Source organism: Ictalurus furcatus, chromosome 24, assembly GCF_023375685.1.
Source record: "Ictalurus furcatus strain D&B chromosome 24, Billie_1.0, whole genome shotgun sequence".
NCBI classification, from domain to species: domain Eukaryota; kingdom Metazoa; phylum Chordata; class Actinopteri; order Siluriformes; family Ictaluridae; genus Ictalurus; species Ictalurus furcatus.
This window is the reverse complement of record NC_071278.1, coordinates 17,747,527-17,766,136: the sequence shown is the minus strand read 5'-3', so window position 1 is coordinate 17,766,136 and position 18,610 is coordinate 17,747,527. Positions and strand designations below refer to the sequence as shown.

General features: G+C 39.0%; 1 protein-coding gene across 1 annotated transcript in view; it reads right to left on the bottom strand.

The window, feature by feature from the left end:
* Positions 1 to 1,644: 1,644 nt before the first annotated feature.
* Positions 1,645 to 18,610, bottom strand: part of ppp1r9a (protein phosphatase 1, regulatory subunit 9A) — a 50,635-nt gene continuing 33,669 nt past the window's right edge. Inside the window, 12 exon segments of the mRNA XM_053613444.1 lie at positions 1,645 to 3,638; positions 3,640 to 3,750; positions 6,076 to 6,258; positions 7,338 to 7,457; positions 9,590 to 9,641; positions 9,927 to 9,984; positions 10,809 to 10,872; positions 11,966 to 12,084; positions 13,433 to 13,586; positions 14,079 to 14,175; positions 14,871 to 15,100; positions 17,169 to 17,222. Coding sequence (XP_053469419.1) covers positions 3,552 to 3,638; positions 3,640 to 3,750; positions 6,076 to 6,258; positions 7,338 to 7,457; positions 9,590 to 9,641; positions 9,927 to 9,984; positions 10,809 to 10,872; positions 11,966 to 12,084; positions 13,433 to 13,586; positions 14,079 to 14,175; positions 14,871 to 15,100; positions 17,169 to 17,222 — 1,329 coding nt within the window. The 3' untranslated portion in view covers positions 1,645 to 3,551.

Below are 18,610 nucleotides of genomic sequence, written 5' to 3'. Positions count from 1 at the left end.
AGTTGTGGAATGTTTTTATGTTAACACAAATGTTTACACACGTTAAGAAATTTGCTATATAAGAAAAATGTATATTTTACACAGTCCTGTTACTGGTTTCATACACATTCACCCGTATGAGACATTTGGAATAAATAAAGTCACAGTTGAAGTGTTCAGCAGGAAGTTGAACTTCCTGAAGATCGTTGGAAGAAGAAAAGTAAGTTACCCTCATTCTTTTTTCTTTATTTTCAATTATCCCTGCTGGGAAAAAAAAAAAACCCAATAGAATCCCTCATAGAATTTGTAATGGTTATAATGGGAATTGTATTGGTTTTAATGGAAACTGTAATTCTCCCTATATGTCTCTACTGGTAATTTGTTGCCTTCTTTTGGTGGCATGCTATGTCTAGTGGGTTTCATTAAGGACTGGTAATGGTTTTAATGGTTAGCTGATGGTCTGTAATGGTATTTGTAGTGGAAAACATTAGAATTTCTATGATGGTTCCTATTGTTTTTTGGTTGGTTGGTTGTTTTTTTTTGCAGGGATATTGTGTACAAAGGCGGTCACTTTAAAAGCACAACCCTCTTACCTAAATTAATGATGGAAAGTACATTTTTTTTAACTTAAAAAATGTAAGTAACTCATTAGCAATAGCTAATTCTATAACAGAAACCCAACCCTGTTACTTTCAATTCCATTACTCACTTAAAAGCAAAATGCAAACATTCTCAGGAAAGTAACCTTTTAACAGTTAAATTCATGTCTTCTTAGATTAATTGAAAAATGATTTTTAAAAATGAAATTAAAATCTTAAGAGTTACAAGTTGTAAATGGCACCCAATCGTGGAGTCACTCTACTGAAATGGGCTACGACGTGGCCTGTATATATACAGCAGCCGAGTCTAAAATAGTGAAGACATCATCACTGATTAGATACTCATTAGGTACGTATAAACATATAATACCATACAAGTAAAATATATCATAGAACCATTTTTACCTTGTCATCAATATGAGAAGAAGGACAGAAAAATAAGGTCAGAGACTGTTTTGGAATTAACCTTCGTTGTATTTCTGTGAATGGTTGTGTCATTTGGAGGCATATTTACAAGTCAACACGAGTGACAACCGTAACCTCTGACAAATAAAAACATGGTAAATATGACTGTCCTGGAACTAAGGGAGACATGGCACCTAGGGGTCCTTCATGCAGCTATGAGTTAACAAAACAGTGTGGAAAAAGCTCTTCTTACGACGTGTTTTTATTCCAGGAGCAGCTCTGTACTTTCGGTGCTTTGCATTATCTCTGAACTGGAAGGAGCGAACACCTTGCCCATCTTGGAAAACAGGAAACTTTGCAGAAAGCACAGAAGTGAATACACTGGACAGAAACCGTTTATACAAACTGATGAACAGCTGCCTTGTTTGTGCGTCTGAAGAGTGATGGAGCACTCGGTTAGAAACTGAACTGCAGAACAAGAAAGTGCACACAGTTTCAGCAATGTGTCTGTTCTGTACTCAAAAGCCTAATAATGATTATGCATCATGACCACCAGTATCACCCATGATTATCCTGTGCATACACACATTCATATAGGTAACCCATAGCAAAGAGACAACATCTCTTAAAAGCTTCAGTTCACATATTGCTTTTAACTGTCATATATATATGTATATAAAAGTCATGGCATGTTGCTGACTGACAGAGAAATCTGCAAGCAGCAGTTTGATTTTGATACATTTATGGTGGATCAAAAGAAATGATAAAAACATAGAGAACCTAATTGACCACTGGGATAGACCGAACACTTTTTAACGATTTTTGGCATAAATATCATTATATAGTATTTTGTTGATAAATTACATCAGTTGATATTTTTGTTTTGTTTTGTTTTTTTAGATTTGAAAAATAAATAATTCAAACAAAACTCCTTATAAGAAAACGGTTCCTAACACACTGTAGCTAAATGACAGTACATACAAGCATATGTGGAGCAAATACCGACATATCTTGTGAGAACTTTGAGGAGTCACACATTGATCCAGCACTGCCTGGCACTCTGGAGTGCTGCACTTGTGTTTCTATTGAAATAATCATGATTTCAGATGTAAACATGGAAATTATTACAGCAGAACAAAACAACAGTGTTCACAGAAAAGGAGACATTCACTAGATGAGGGAAAACATGAAAATGTAGAAATATTAACACAAAACTCTCCAATTGTATCAGTAAAAAGAACAAAGCAAACGATGAGTTACTAAAACTACAGCTGAATATTAAATACGCAATCGGTAATCTGATAGAAATATCTCATGTATTGACTGTACATTTTTTTTTAAAAAAAAAATCACAATAGAATCATGGATTAGGATCGATACTTGCTAGTATTACATATACTGAATTAAAAGCATTTTGGAACACTTTTTTTTTTTTCTTTCTGTGATCTGGTGCTAAGCTAAGACTGACGAGCATGTTCACAGCAGTCTGATGAAGAAAACAAATCTCATTCTACTGACCAGAAAATAAAACAACATTTATATAATAAGTGTTAAATAATAAATTTGAATAGGTCTGCTTTAAGTGCAGGTTTGTCAGCTACTCAACACCGTTTAGATGTTAGACTACCAGAATCGGGGGGAGGTTCCACACACTCAGAGCGGCTATGCTATACAAAATCTATACAGCGGTAATGTAGAAGGCAGCGCTTGAGTCTAACTGAGGATCTAGTTCAGTCAAATGACGACTAAAAGCAGGTAGCGGTGAGGAAGAAGAAGCAGCAGGACGACTCAGCGATCCATTCGGTCATCTTTGGAGTGCATTTTCAGTATCTTGCAGTGTGGCTGTACAGTATGTTCAGGGCCTCTCCTTGAATATTCCTTGTAGTTTCGTTCCTTGTTCTAAGCGCTGAACAGCAGACTTTCTTATTTATGTCGCTGAGGGATACAGGACACTAATCAGCAGGCTGAAGTGTTAATACAGCTACAGGTACACAATATCCACAAGGTCAGATGGATTTAGTGCGAGGTCTGTGATATTTCAACACTTGGAATGGCTTTCTTCTCACAGTAAGATTTCCGCATTTCCAGTGAGCAGCGCTCGAGCTTTCGGACAGCACGACATGTCACCTGTGCTTTAAGCCAAGAGATTTTTCACACAGAGTAAACCGCACATCTTGGTCTCAATAGAAAATGGCACACACACACACACACACACACACACACACACACACACACACACACACATATATATATATATATATATATATAATGCTTAAAGGTGCTTGAAATCTCCGAACTGCTGTTAATTCATTTCAAGCTAAAATGCAAATAAATAGACACCTCTCAGATGAACAAGCATTCTAAAACGGGTGGAAAAAAACCCAATTAAAATTACAGTTAAAAGGATCAGTTATTCAGGATGGTTTGGTTTATTTTCTCTAGTGGCAGTCCAGTAGCAGTGCCTCTTCCAGGGAGATTCTGATGTCCACTAAATGGAGCCCAGACTAGAGTACCATAAAATACTAGACTCGTCTCTCGTTATGTTATTATTTTCATGACTCGACGCCGTCACTCTGCAGTACCCTTTCCCGGCTCAGAGGTCTTGCGGCACTCTTTCTGCAGATGCGCCAGTTCTTTCTTGTGTCGTTCTTCCATACTGCTTCTGCAGCTTCTCTTTGTTCCTGTGGGCCTTCTCCATCAGCACCTTCAGATCTTTCAGCTTCCTCTTAAACACAGCCCGGTCCTGAGAAGAGGCTACACCTAGATCCTAGAAGAAGGAAATGTGAAACACTGATATTAAGCATAAAGACTGCAATTTTGCCCTGCTAACCAGGGGCAATATTCACAAACAATATATCTGATCCAAAAAGGCACTACAACTTCACTCTAACATGCTTGACCAACAACCGGAAACTTTGAAACACACACTGCCCCTATTTTATACGTGACTGACGTATGTATTTGTTGAGATGGTGATGTTTTCTATTAATAGATGTTTGTTTAGCATTTTTGGAAGGAGTCTCAAATGTAACAATCAGAGGTAAAGCTGTAACTTTTCATTTTTCCAATACAGGAAAATCTTCAGGACAGGAGTTTGTGCCTTCTGGTTTCTTGTGGATATTTCAAACTGCATTTTTGTGTCTTATTAACTTTAAGAGCGAGGGAAAACGAGATTTTACAGCTGCTATAACATCAGTGATCACCTGTTTTGCAGATGTTCCACAACATTAAACGTAACTAGAAATTAGAGATGCACCGATACTAAATTTCTCAGCCGATACCAATATTCAGAGTGATATCGGCCGATACCGATAGTAATCAATAATAATTCATTCCACAGTTGTGAAAGAAATGCAAATAAAAACTTTATTCTCTCCATTTCAACAAGTTGTTAGTTGTTGTCTCATAAACAGAAAACACATGACTCTAATTAACATTAACACGTGAACTCAATTCCGAAGATCAAAGTAAGATTCCTTCACTTATTGAATGTTATTAACTCATATTAACATTGACTGAAATCTAAAAATCCTCCTGTTAGTCTCATATTCACTCTCCACAAACAAAAACATTTCTACTCCATCATTGACGTCAAACTGGCAATATGTAATGTAACCTTTTTTGTGATGATATTAACTCATATTAACATTAGCTGCATATGAAATACACTACTCTACAAATATATTTTGTGAAATATATACCTTTTTGTCAACCCATCTTAATTTCAATCTTTCAACGGTGTACTGGCCCTTTAATTCAGCACGGGAGCAGCGCGCGAGTGGGGTTGGGGTGGGGGTGGGGGTGGGGGTGGTGGTGTTAGACTCGATTCACTACTGCAGCATCCGGTGTAAAATTTTAGCAGTGCAGAGATTACAGAGCTTACAAACTGCAGTTTTGTCGTCATTCCACACAAGAGACGTCATCTTTACACACAGCAAGAAGTCGGTGTGTTTTCCCGCCCTCTTTTGATTGACAGGATATAATCGTCCCATGGCGGGAAAAATACCGACACCGGGAAAAATAGCCGATTATCGGCTGATACATCGGTGCATCTCTACTAGAAACGGATAATAATTGCCATGCTGTTTTTTACTAAATAAAATAATATAATCTCTGGTAGATTGCTGTGGTATAAGAGGAATTAAACACTGAAATGAATCATTACATTAAAAGTTTAATTAATAAACGTTGGGGTGGTTCACTCCAGCTTGTCACTGATTATTTTCTAGAACTATTGTTATGGCCCGTGCCTCGAGTGTGTTTTTTCTCCTGCGTGTGACCTCATGACCCTGCTATTCTGTCACTCTGTCCGAGTCTGATTGATCAGGTCCGTCCCTGTGCACCTGCGTCTCGTCGCAAGCGTTGCTGATTACGTCTATTAAGGACGCTGGAGGGGACACTGCAAGGAGAGAGGAGATTCACCAGCAAACAAGTTTTGTTTTTCCTTTTCTTTGTGTTCTTTCTTAATTGCAGTTATTGTTTTCAATCTTGTGTTGATTATCTCCTGTTAATTATTTTAGAAACATTTTTGCTCTTTTTTCCTTCGTCATGATACGTGGTCGCTTCGTGTTCTGGATGATTTTGTCAGTTAATAACTGTTTACGCATTGTAGTTTGGTTTCACGTGTCCTTCTTTATGTTGCGTTCCCCTTCCTGCCAAATTTAAAGTAAGGGTTCGTAACACTATCCTGTTCCCTGGAACTGTTCCACTCTGTTTCTTAGAACAGAATGTCCCGTCATGTGTTTATTCCTTCCTTAATGTATTTACTTTTTCCCCTTCTCTATACGGCTGTATACTGCAATATTTTATAATCCCGATACCCAAGGTCACCCAGAAGAATGTTCTTTTGAGTCTGGTTCCTCTCAAGGTTTCTTCCTCATGTTGTCTCAGGGAGTTTTTCTCATCACCTCTGGCTCGCTCATTAGCGATCTAAATCTACATCCAGATTTCTGTAAACCTGCTTTGAGATAATGTCTATCGTTAAAAGCACTATACAAGTGAAGCTTAAATTGAATCGATATGAGATGGTCTTGAGATTTTTCTCGAGTTGTGCGAGTAGCGAGTGTGTGTGTGTGTGCGTGTGTGTGCTCACTTTGAGTGCGTTACTGTCGAGTTGCAGGAGCTGCTCTCCATTAACATTCTTGGCAGTGAACTGAGGGATATACTGCTCCAGGTTCAGGCCCATTAGCCAGAGACACACCTGCTGACACGACCAGTCCGGCACACTGCGGTTCTGCCACTGGTACTGCTTCAATGGCTGCCCTTCATCCTGGATCTGGCACAAATACAGATACACAGCCTTAGAGAAAAGTCACACGACTTCACATCTAAATAATCACATGACTTACATGTGACATTTACACATTTATAGACACGATTTTTTTTCTCTTTTTTTCCCCACACGCAGTGCATGCTTCAATTATATTCTCACGGTAAGAATTTATTTTCACGTTAATTTTTAATATGAAGGACCTTCACATTTATAACTACTACTCACATAAGCATGAGAAATGAATGTGATGTTTCATAAGTCTCTCTCTCTCTCACACACACACACACACACACCCTCTATGAGGTTTTGGTATGAGACACAAAGTCATTGTTAGATTCTATGTATCTTTTTTTAGCAGATGAAGGATCATTTATGTACCACAGGTGAAAAGAGATCATAAGTACTAAAACATTCAGCCAAGTGGGTAGTGTTGCTGCCTCCCAGCTCCAGGGTCCTGTGTTGAGAGTGTGTGTGGAGTTCTGCATGTTCGTCCCGTGTGTGTGTGGGTTCCCTTCATTTTCTCTGGTGTCCTTCATCTTCCAAAAATCATTCCATTATGTGAATCTGTGACTCTAAATTGCCCTTAGGTGTAAATGATTGTGTGAATGTGTGTGCATGGAGCCCTGAGATTGACTGGCGTTCCATTCAGGGTGTATTCCCACCTCATGCCCAGTGTTCCCAGGATAGTCTCTGGATCCACCACGACCCTGACCAGAATAAAGTGGTTACTGAAGATGAATGAATGAATGAATGAATGAATGAATGACGTTCAGCCAACTTCAACCAGGTGAACTGTGAGAAATGTAAACACAACAACATAAAAAAATTCTGAGAAAAACAGAGCATGACAATGCATAATGAATTAATCCATTAAAAAAAAAAGCCTCACCTCATCATCACTCATATCCAGACTCTGACACGTGCAGCACAGAGAAACAGTGACTTTGTTAGCATTAGCATACATACAACAGCCCCATCTGCTGGCGTAAAACTGGCAAAGCTTCTTTTCAGCACAGAAATGATGCTCACGCTGTAGTACTCCTCAAATTGATGATTAAGAAAATACCGTTACACCCTCTCACCTCATCTGAAGAGAGCACTAGTGTGTGTGAGCGGCCAGTCAGCTTGGGCTCGGTGACCACACCACAGATCTCTCCTGAGCTGGAGCTGCTCACACTGACGTCATCCTTTACCGCAGAAGCCTGAAAAACCAATCAGCATCAGAACACACAGAAAATGCACAAAACAACCTTTCTTGTCTGGAAATAGCAGAACAGCCTGCTGTGTATTCCTTCTCTATGATTGTGTCACTGGTGTAAATAATAATAAGCAATAAGTAAACTGTTCATTATTGATTCTTATTGAGTTTACCCTACTCCTAAATTGAATGAGAGGAAACCCACAGACAACCAAGGAACTCCCAGAAGGAGTGAGAATACTGATCAGTAAAGACGCTTCAACTGAAAGCAATTTGTGTCTGATGAAAATGAATGTGTTTGGACATGCGAACACATGTAGAGTTGTGTGCAAAAGTTTGCATCACCCTTGTTTTTTTTTTTGTTTACAGTTTATCTACAAAACAGGATTCGATGCTTATTTGTCTAAGCCAACAATTATCCTTATTAATATGCTCAGCTGTTTGCAACACCACTGATATGCTTTGGGTAATTTACTTCAATGTGCCTCACTAAGTAGTCTTATGACTTAAAACCATCCTTTCTTAAGTATTATTTAGGGCATTGTAAACAGGCTCTCATGCAGTTTTCTGTGAGCAGTCAAATGAAAACATCAGGAAAACTGCTCTCACAACGCTTAACAAAAACTACTGACCATTCACAGAGGTAGAGAGGGGAATTAAAAGATATCACAAGTAACATCAATAACTATTAATACCTTAACATAGACTTTTGGACCACTTTGTTACTTCTCACAACGAAGGAACATTTAAAACTTTAAATGCTCACATTAAACTCACATTAAATGCCTTGTTGGTTTCAGCATTTTGAAGTAAGGGTATGCTAACTTTTGCACTCAACTGTATAGGCAATACATAAAATATCATCTGTTCTGTACTGTAATTTCAGTTGGGACTGAAATTGGGTCTGAGGCTACACACAACAGCATAAAAATCTCAAATCTACATATCTGCATATCTATATGTGCATATCTATGCCTTACTAGAGAAAAGACACTAAGCACTGAATTTATTTCGAGACTTTACTGTGTGTCTGTGAGTGTGTGTGTGTGTATGTTTTCATATCTTGGTGGGAACATTACATCTTGTATATAATGAAATATCTGACAGTTTTGACACTGTAGAGACATTTGGCTTTTTTTTTTTTTTTAGAACAAAGGACTAGGATTAGGTTTAAGCATAGCATTAATGCTCCTCATTAATAATTACGTCAATGGAAGGTAATCTCAAGGACAGTAAGACAAACGTGATCGTGTGTGTGTGTGTGTGTGTGTGTGACTGTGCATGCATGCGCTAATCTTTCAGGCTATGCTCCTCGGAGCTTAATAAATAATATAATATTGACTGAAAGTCTAGACTCTCAAAGACCCCTTTGTGGCTGTTCTTTTTTTATGGATTTTTTTTTTATAGGCTTTCTTTTCAAAAACACAATGTTAGCGCTTTTTTTTTTCCCCAGTCAGTTGTCAGCATTGTAAGATTGACTAAACCAATTATTTCAATACACAGTTCAGTAACTAAAACTACAAACTATTTTCTTGCACTACATTATTTGTTCTTTTCAAAATCACTAATATTCCCTTTAAAATAACGCACTGGCCTCAGAGCCAAGCATTATACAGGACGATATTAAAGTGATATGCTGCACAGTTTCATTTTGCATAGGTCTTCCAAGAATACCAATTTTCATCAAAGCGGAAATTTATTTAAATTTTCATCCTTCCATCCATTTTTACCCATCCCATTAGAAGCCATTTGTAGGAGGAAAGGTCTGTGATTTAAATCAAAGTAAGTCTCTATTATTGAGAAAACTGCAGAATAATTGCAAGAACAAATCTTTTAAACTCTTTGATTCGTGTCAGATTTATGTGGTGCGGAGAGAAAGCTGATTTCGAACATTCCGATTACACTGGAACTAATGGTTTTATGTTTATGACATATTTGTGGATTTACCGCAGATACAGTACCAAGTTATATGAATAGGAGAAGAAGTGCGGCCATGAAAAAGATTTCTGCTGTAAACCAAAGAAATGTTATTAGTCTACACAGCTCGAAAAACCAGCCAATCTCATTACCAACATATAACATGTGAAACTAAATTTGACATTTTCAGTTAAACTGGAGACGGATGAAAAGCCATACCTTCCTTGAGTGTTTCTCTGTTTTAGGTTTCTCTATCGATGGGTCTGTGGAGCTGGAGGGTGGAAAAGAGTTTACAGAAGAATACACAGTTATGTATGGTCCAGAAGCTTCCGTCCTATTCACATTTGAATTGACTTCTTTCTTTCTGAAGATGAAGATGGTAGCGTTCTCCTGGGATGTTTGCTTAGGCCATATGGCATATTTCCCAGCCACATAAACTTTAATACTGCCTTCAAATCCTGTGCTAGATATAAAATCATAATCCTGCTGGATTTTTCATTAATATGTCTTGAAATTCTCCACAACCCGTGAGCCACAATTCTCTTCTTCATCTTACCCCACGTCCACAAGCTTCTTGCTGCATTTTTCATCTTGGCTTGACACCACTGGAGGACCTACAGAGAGCCCAAAATTCAGACTTTGAACTTTGGCACTCATTCTAAGGCTGCAATCAGGTTATATACACTATATGGCCAAAAGTATGTGGACACATGACCATGCTACACCTATATGCCTTCCCAGAACTGTCGCTACACAGTTGGAAGCACTGTCTAGAAAGTCTGCTGCAGCATTAAAAATTTCCCTTCACTGAAACTAAAAGGCCCAAACAAGGTTCAGCAAATCTAGTGACCTGAGCCCTGATCTCAACCCCACTGAACACCTTTGGAATGAACTGGAACACCAATCAAGCCTTCTCACTTGAACATCAGTGCCTGTCTTCACTAATGCTCTTGTGGCCGAATGGGCAAATCCCCACAGCAATGCTCTGAAATCTAGTGGAATGCTTTCCCAATAGAGTGGAGCTGGTCATAACAGCAAATGCCTCATGGCGACATATGGGTGTGATGGTCAGGGTCCACATACTTTTGGCCATATAGTGTTCTTTAACACCTCAACTTTATATTTCACCAAACCAATGTGGACAAACAAGAAAGTTTACCAAATATGATGTTAAAAACTGCTATTCTGCCTGAAGATGTCTCAAATCCTTGATAGCCAAGTTTGATTTCATCACACACTCAAACGTCAAGCTTTCACTGGGTATCTATGTGCCTTAATCCATTATCATATTCAACATACTGTAGTTTGATTAAGCACGCCATATTGATACTATGATCAACAGAAACTGATGTTGCCTTTGCAGCACATATTAATATTCATTGGTCTGACAGGTAAGCGTGAATATTTTGTAAGATTAGAGAATGTATGGAAGACTTACCCGCACTCTCAGGCACCCTGGGGGCCATGGACTCAGGTACATCAGCGGAGAGAATGTGAGAACTCTACAGAGAAAAAAGGAGGGACTTGGAAAAGGAAGAAAATAAGATACAGTCTCCGTATTTTGCTACAGACGTATCCCATTCCCAAACGGTACATGTGGATCAACAAGGTCTGCAAGGCCATAGGGTGTCCAATTTCTCATTTTAAGGTTTAAAAGAGTGCCCTACACGTGCCCTTAACGTGCCTCTTAGGCAAGGTGCTCGCAGCACATGCTCTCCGACTCACAATTACACAATTACAGCGGATGGTTTGTTGAGAGCAGAAAGCAGCAGGGTGGAAGCAACAACATTAACGCAAATGATGGATAGAAATGATAATCAGATGTTAACCTTAAAATAATGAAGTCATTTTCTTTGTTAATGATCATTAATCAGTGAGCAGCATGAAGGTAATAACTTATCTGGAGAAAGAAAAAAACCCCTTAAAATAACCGATTTAAACAAGTTTGACCTCATTTTACCTCTAGTCTACACTTCATCTGATGTATTACTATGAAGAACCATTTGCTGTCGCCGTGGTCTATTATTATTAGGCTATTTGTTACTGTGATCTCCACACAGAACACGGAAAAGTCTTACACAGTGTCTTAAACGTTGCTTTTATATCCTCATGCCCTTGAAGACCGGTCAACAGGCCCTAAATAACACTTACTTTTAAACCTATACCAGCAATTCAGAATAAGCTTTGACCCCAAGGGAGAGTAAATCAGTGCCACTGGGGCTCAGGCATGTCAATTAATATCTTAAAGTCTTTACATAAGAACTGTCCACGTCATGTAGAGGCATGGTGATAGGCTCACATCAAGACGCTTTCAACAAGTCATAATGTTAAGAGCGTTCAAAGCACATAGTGACAGTTATCATTATGCTAATGAGAATATAATTGTTAGAAAAACTGTGAAGGTGGGTATTAAATAGAAAAGTATGTAAATATAGAATTTGTAATTACTTGTTCTGCTGTATATTTAAATCTCTCTCTCTTTGAGAACGCATCCTGTTGAGTCTCCATACGTTGTCCGGTTTATGTCCGCATGTCCTACTTCTCTTTATCCACAGTCCAGTGCACACATCCATGAATGTCTGTGTTGTATCTTACCCTCCGCTGGAGGTCGTCCTCGCCCTCGGTAGAGCTGCCGCTGTCTTGTACGCTTCTGGAGGCTCCAGATATCTGCGTCTGACCCTTCACCAGGTCACTGCCTACACACTCGTCCGACTCTGACACACATAACACGAGCCAGGAGTTACACAACAGAGCATCCATACATTAACAGCATAATAACAGTATTGTACTTGAAAACACAGAAGGTCTGACTTTTGAGCTTTCAGACTTCACTCGTCGCTCGTGAGCCCGTGGCATTTTACTATAAAGAGTTCAAGAAAATGTGAAATGAAACAGAGTTTCATTGACAGGGCGACGGGAACGCCTTCTAAAGAGCATGTCTGAGTGAAGTCTGCGCGTCCCCTCTAAGCCACCTCATTCAGTCAGCTCACATCACATCTTAATCAGTATTCCAGCCCTGTCTGGCTTTATCTCCGTTATTTTGTCAGGCTCAGAATGAACACGTTTGTAAGGAGTAAAACGCTCTGTACCAGCAGGAAAAGCAACTTCATGGCACAAACACAGCTGAAACTATAAACTTGACCATGTATTTGTTTATTTTCCTTCATACGTCCTACTTAAGTATTAATCTTATTCTGATGAGATTTATGCTCCTCTTTTCAACCTGCTAGATTAGATGTATTTAAAAACAGATATAATTAAAGTTAAAAGGTTTGTCATGACATTACTTCTTCAAAACAAAAAGGCAGAAATGTATTTTAAGACCCCAAGTATTAGAGATGCAAACGAACATGCCATCTTAATTGTCAACTGGCCACTGTACTGTTGGACAGAGCTCCATCAGGGACACGCAGATCTTTATCATTTGATTTCTGATATGCTTATTGTGGATCAAAGTGAGAGAAAAACCATGATCTTTAACAGAAAGGTGCCAATATGGTTGCTAGAAGGCTCTAATGGAGACTAATGACAGAGCTGCCATCTTGTTACGGGATTCACGTTTGTCTTTGTCAAATTGATATTATGTTCATATAACACCATTTAGGTGTAGATGTGACTTACGCTTTTCCACTGAGACCGTGTTCGTGCTGATTTACACAACTCACCTACATTTCAGTCGGTTTAAGACAACTACAAATTTACTGCAGTTTATCAATAATTTGCGTAACAGTAAAATTATTGGGACAAAAAACAATAAATCAGTTATTTCGCCCACTTGGAAGCATCGATTACATTTTTTTAACCACAATCTTAAAAAATTGGTGGTCATGCAAATTAATTAAGTCACCATTTTCCTCCCTGAACATAACTATTTTGTAGTGGAAACTACACAAAACTGTTCAAAATGAGCCCCCAGAACCTGAGTGGAAAAAGGTTGAGTGTGTACATGACGGTCTGGTTGGACGTTGCCTTCCTTAAAGACAATTAAGACAATTATTACTGTAATGAACGAATTCCTCGGTCACACTGGCACAGCATCAAGGCTGTGTGTTCATGGCTCACCTCCTACAGTGAGGCGTCTCTCGGGACACTGCGGCGCACCAGTTCTCTCGCTCGGCTGCGTGTGACTGTCGACACTGTTGTTGTTGTTGTTGTTGTTGACCTGAATGCTGTTTTGTTTCATCAGCTGCATGAGCTCTGACTCCAGCGCTGCAATCTGCACAGGAACAAACACGTGAGATTCTGTTGGTTATAGATTGTTATTTACGTTCTGACTGTCAACACTGTTCCCCAGCCATGATCTGAATTACACAGCTCTGTGATCTCCATTTACAGTGGGGTGTGCATGAGACACACTACCATCTCATTATGGCCTAAAAGTGGAAAGCCTGGAAAGTCTAAGCACTCTCAGCCTTGCACTTTTTTTTTTTTTTTTCCAGACTCCAAGTCCTTTGTTCAATCGTTGATCGTTGTTGAGCACGAATAAAGAAATATCAATTTAATAAACGATACATAAGAACTTTAAACAGGATATGCAACAGGAGAGACAGGAGGAACTGCAGTGATGAGGCCTCCCTAAAATAAGCCCATGAGAAACCCTGGGTATTTGAATATTTGTGCCAGCTGTGAACACCCCTTTATAAACTCTTTGTGTGAGTGTGTGTTTGTGTGTGTGTGTGTGTGTGTGTGTGTGTGTGTGTATAATTACCCTCACTTGCAGCCCATGGATCTCATCTAAATGAGCCTTTTCCACATCCTCAAGTCTCTTCTTCTCAGCCTCTTCCCTCTGGGCAAACTCCACCTCCCTGAGAACGAGCCACACACTTTTAATTGAAGGTCAGGCACCTATGTGCACGTGCGTGTGTGTTTGTATGTGTGTGTATGTGTGTGTGTGTGGTTTGTTCACTGGTAGCATGAGCAGAGTCAAATCAGACGCCACGCATCTGAGGAGTCTTAGTATTACCCTACTCCAGCCCCACTTTACAGCCGGAATAAACTCTCCTATTCCCCTCATCAAACTTGCCGATTAGACACAGGTCGCTTTTTCAATGTTACCCCAAGCGGAACTACAATTAAAGCCAGTCAGGCTGTATAAGAGCGGTTATGATAGGCATGACCATAAAGATAATTTCTCTCTGTCTCTCTCTCTCACCTCTCTCACACACACACACACACACTTTACTGCAGCTCCATGGTACTCGCGGTGACATCCAACACCACACACACACACACAGAAAGACGTTACAATGGCTACAAATATATGCAATACTTTTTTTTCTGTTCAGTAGTTTTAAAAACTCCTGTAAACATCTCACATCTAAAGTCTCTCATATCCATGCAAATCTAATAAACAAATAACCATCAAAAATGAATGAACTGCTAAATCCAACTCTCCGCCCTAGGGTGTGGGGTCAGTGGATTAAGTAATGACACGTGTGTAATGATTATAAACGGTAGCTTCTGTTTCGTCTCTGAAACCACTAGTATGTATGTATCTCACTTCTGCTGGAAATCCTTGATCAGTTTCTTGGCCTTGTTGTATTTCTTCTCCAGGGCTTGGTACTGATTCTGAGCCTCCTTTAAGTGCTCGTTCACAGTGTGGCAGAGCGTCTGAGCCTCGATCCAGTAGCTTTCCAGCTTCAACATCCTTTCCTTATTATCCTCAATGCTCTGCTTCAGTTGGCTTCTCTCTCGCTCCCAGCGGGTCTTCTCTTTCTCCACTGCCGCCAGCTAGAGAGAGAGAGAGAGAGAGAAGGAGGGATTTAATCAATAAACACAACATAATCATACTAGCACAGCCAACTCCAGAATTACTGGCACCCTTCAAGAGAAAAGTATTATAAACAGCAGAGAACAAGCTGTGAGAAAAAAAAACCCCAAATCAAGGCAGTCTCCAGATCCGCTGTTGAAAATCTGTGATCTGGATTAAAGAGTGCAAAGCTAAGAATATAAATGAGCTCGAAATGTTTTGCATTGAGAAAATCCAGTATTCTTTATAAATCATTATTTTATTTTATTTTTTACTTTTAGAGCACGCTTCTTCAAATATACTTTATACCTTTCGATTTTGAAAAAGTGAAACTACAGCATCTTCATACGCTTAAATTCGAGACATCACTTGTCGCACATTATTATTTTTTGATGAAGCGTGTCAATAATTCTGAACCTGACGACGTTTTAATCTATCCATTCTGAACACAAGCCTTTAAGTCTTAAATGACACTTCCTGCAAAATCCCCCGCTAAAGATAAAATCAGAGGAAACACTCCGGTTTAGAGTAACAAGATTAAGAAACTATCAAACAAAAGCACAAATTCGTCAGACGTGAAGATGAGATACGAGAATCTTTTACGAAAAGTAATTAGATGAGTAAAGGACCTGAAGTCTGCAGTCAGGTAATCCTTTACCTAAGAGTAAATGTTTGCACAATTTACACAATTTACAAGCTACCTTTACAGACCTTAGGTGGAGAAAGAAAAAAAATCACATTCGTATGGTGATTCACAAACAGGAAATCAGCAAAAAAATAATAATAAAAATAATACGGCAGGTGCTATCTTCATCCAAGTAAAAAACTGAAAACTTTACCAGAGCCTGTGTATTGTTGATTATGTTGTTAAGTTGCTTATTTTCCAATAACAGCATGTCCCTATGCGCCGACACTGGAGACACTAACCATTTTTTAGTTATTGTGGTACGTCCATGAAACAAATTAGTTTCTGTTGTCGTTTCCTTTATAACATCTAATAAACAATAATTACTAGGAACACATCAATACCAAACACTAGTATAACAGGATATCGACGCAATACTGTGCTTATTTACTCATACTCGTATAAAAGTGCCGCAATACCAACATTGCAAGGGTCTATACATTGCTCGTGAGTCAGACAGCAATTCATGGCACCTTCCTCTCATTTTAATGACCCTGTTTGCTGATACTGAACTAATCAGTCGCCCTCATGCTCTCTATTAAAGATACTGTTCAAACTCATAATAACATAATCCTCAGCACGGGGAGTTCATTGCTGGCAGCACACAGCACCGACCAACATAAACTCGGCCGAATTGCTCCAGGATGATAACTACTAAATACTCAGTAGGTTATAAGATCAGTATCTATGAGTACCAAAAAACATGAACTCATACTCAGTCTGAAAATTAAAAAATAAATAAATAAATAAAAAATGGTATCCTAATCATAATCTCAATAACCTGGCTTTTTTCTGTCTCTTGATGTTAATAAGACAAAAAAAAAAAGCTTGCCATGCTGCTGAGAGACCAGAAAGAGGAGCTTTAGCTCTGACACTGGAGACTCCTTCTAAAAATTGTTAAGTAAAATCTCTGAGAAAACTTTACCACATCAACAACTACATTTTTTTTTTTTTTATCCGTTTATGTGGAGTGTCCCGGTGAATGAGCTGTTACTACAGAAACATTAGCACGATAAATAATATATAAGAAGGAGCTCATTAATATAAACGTGTGATTTGCTTTGCAGCTGGAACTGCAATCGGAGCTGCTGCTATAGAAAATTAATCAACAGTGCTGTGAATGTGCATTACAAAACATGTCTACAATGCATTTATGAACAGATATTATAATGCATTATGTAAATTTACACTAAGAAACTATATATATATATATATATATATAAAGTATATAAACCTATAATCAGTACGTTATAAACGCATTACGAATACATGAGTCTTAGAAAATATCTCAAGCTTCCTACAAAGAAACAAACACTGAATGAAACTGAATGCATATCAATTGTATGGAAAACCCAAGTTCCTACCTTGCTCTTGAGTTTCTGTATCTCAGCCTCAGTAACACTGTGCTTGATCTGTAGCTGTGGACCGAAAGAGAGCAAAGGAGACAGAGAGAGAGAGAGAGAGAGAGAGAGAGAGAGAGAGACAGGAAGAGAGTGAAGATGATTTAATGGTTAGGACAGAGGGAGATGTCCTCTGCAACCCTGCACACTCTCCCTCCCACTATCTCACATTCAGGATACACAGAAGTATAAGAGCGAGAGAGAAAGGCAGTGATGAAATAAAAAAATTAAAAAAACAGTGCGGGAGAGAGAGGCCTCACAGGGATGCTGGGATTTTTAATTTAACATCAAGTATAAGGCAGCACATTTACTGAACCGAACTGTAAGAAGTGTAGCATGGATGAATGGGCGCGAGTAGGATTTTGTGTGAAAATCACTTGCAGGACTTATCTTTGAATACAGCGAACACTAAAACACAAGTTTACCGCACAGTTTCGGTACAGTTTGTTTTGCATCACTTCACATTTATTCATTTAGCAGATGCTTTTATCCAAAGCGCATTACAAATGAGGAAATACGAGCAAAGCGATGTATCAAGCAGAGATCAATACAAGTAGTGCTATCATACAAGATTTTAATTGAGTTGGAGAGAAGCAAAATGCAGAGTAGAGATGTAAGAGCCCGTGTAAGTGCAGTTTTTTATAATACACATACATACATACATACATATATATATATATATATATATATATATATATATATATATATATATATATATGGGGGAAAGGGGCAAGTTAGGGGTTAGTTAGTTGTTCACGGAAGAGGTTTAGTCTTTTTTGAAGATAGTGACAGATTCTGCTGTCCGGATTGAGCTTGGAAGTTCATTCCACCACTGAGGGACAGTCAGTTTGAAGGTTCTGGAAAGGGACCTCATGCCTCGCTGAGAAGGCACTACCAGGCGTCGGTCGTTAACTGATCGCAGGTTGTGTGAGGGAACATAAACCTCAAGGAGGGTGTTGCGGTAGGGGAGGTGCTGTTCCAGACAAGGTCTTGTACATGAGCATCAAGGCCTTGAATTTGATGCGGGCAGCTACAGGAAGCCGATGGAGGGAGATGAAGATGGGTAGTGGAGGGAGATGAAGATAACAATACTGGTATTAGATATCAGCATCCTTTACTCATACTTGTAATATTAAACGCTCCAATCCAATACCACATGATAGTACTGTATGTGATGTAAGCCTCGTGTATGCTGCCACACTAATGAAGAGAGATGACTGTGATCTGAACAAATTTCACGACTAATAATGGCAATCAAAGCAAAGCAGACTGCAAACTGTGCTCTGTGAAAATAGGATGTAAGAGGAGGAACTACAGTATCTTCTTACAGTACAAGTAATCTGATAAAACTTGGCACAAGGAGGTAATTGGTAGCAGCACATGACAGCAACCGATGCTGGCTAGGT